This window comes from Echinococcus granulosus, assembly GCF_000524195.1.
Source record: "Echinococcus granulosus chromosome Unknown EG_S00026, whole genome shotgun sequence".
NCBI lineage: Eukaryota > Metazoa > Platyhelminthes > Cestoda > Cyclophyllidea > Taeniidae > Echinococcus > Echinococcus granulosus.
Window position 1 is genome coordinate 13,944 of NW_020170406.1, and position 1,320 is coordinate 15,263.

Here is a 1,320-nt window from a genome sequence, read left to right on the forward strand (position 1 = left end):
CATGGTGCTGTCGTGACCCGGCGGAGTCTGTGTCGTTCACTGGAAGTACAAAGGCGGTGCCTTGAGTGCCCACGAAAGCAAATCGAAGCGTTAAAGAGGTAAATAATGTTTTCTAGTGTGTCATATTTTTTACAAAGAAGTAGTGTTGGATGTAATGTGAAATCAGCGTTTGATTTATTTGTGACAACTTTGCACGATATAAGTATCAAAGTCCCTATGTTATAAGCATTCGAGGGTGGAGAAATGCCTGCATAGGTATTGCGAGCAGAGATACTACTACTGTTTGTGCCTTTCAGAAAATGATTGATGTCCGTTTTGTGTTGCTTGTTTTCCATTCCTCCTCCTTGAGTACGTAAGATCGACTCACTTTGACCAAAAATGATCGACGCAGCCATGCGTGTGGTTGGGTGTGTCCTCGGTTCTGGCTGCTGATGTAGATGACCCGAGCGACGGATGACTCATACGTGGGTAGATGGCTAAAGGCCAGCCATGGCTCAGACACAAGCCAGTGACACGCGCTTCTGCTTAACGTTGTCCGCTGCTTCACCTGCTCGTTCCTATTGCACATGCTTCGAGCTACTCAAAGACCATCACATGCTCTGCCATTATTAATGTCACCGTTGCTGTCCTGTGGGGTTTGGTTACTCATCCGGCACAACACAATGCAACACGGTTCCCTGATTGGCTTGTTTTGCTACCCCATTGCGTGTTTTGCCCTTATCGTGCATTTTAGTCAGTGAGATTATGTTGCTGTCTGTCTCTGAACCAAATAATCTGAAGGAGAAGAGCCACTCGATGGGTGGTGTCAATGGCACTGTGATGTCGAGAGATTTTGGCAAATTCGTGAGCAGTTCTTTGCGATTCTGCTCACACTGTGCATTCGTTCGATTGGAACTTGACACCAGCTATGTGAATGACACATTGGTTGCGATGACATGAGCAAAATGCGCACTTGTAGAATGCATTCCATTCGGGTCATGTGTGTTGTCATTGCATTGACTATACCATTTCACTCACAACGGACACTCCACTGTCGGTGCGCCTTGACAGATGATGGCTGCTTTGTGAATAAAGTTCGAGGAATTGACATGAATTTGACACTAGCAGTTGGTCAGAGATGCATGCAGACGATCCAAATGGATTGTTAAAGAACGCGAATGCAAATGAGCTGTATAATGTAACGTTATCTGTGCACTAGATCACTGAAATGGAGGCGCTTTGTAAACACCATGGCAGGTAATACAGATGTGGTGTTGCGAGTGCCGCAATAGGCATAAATAGGCTCTTTTAAACTCCATTCGTCTTCTTCTTCTTCTTCTT

The 1,320-nt window shown here is 45.4% G+C and overlaps 1 protein-coding gene across 1 annotated transcript in view; it reads left to right on the forward strand. All coding sequences in view use genetic code 11, as the record gives it.

Moving 5' to 3' along the window:
* Window positions 1–1,229: 1,229 nt before the first annotated feature.
* EGR_04250 (hypothetical protein) overlaps window positions 1,230–1,320 on the forward strand; it is a gene marked incomplete at both ends in the record, with an annotated part of 13,799 nt that continues 13,708 nt past the window's right edge. The window contains one exon of the mRNA XM_024493499.1: window positions 1,230–1,236. Coding sequence (XP_024352007.1) covers window positions 1,230–1,236 — 7 coding nt within the window. The remainder of the gene's footprint in view (window positions 1,237–1,320) is intronic.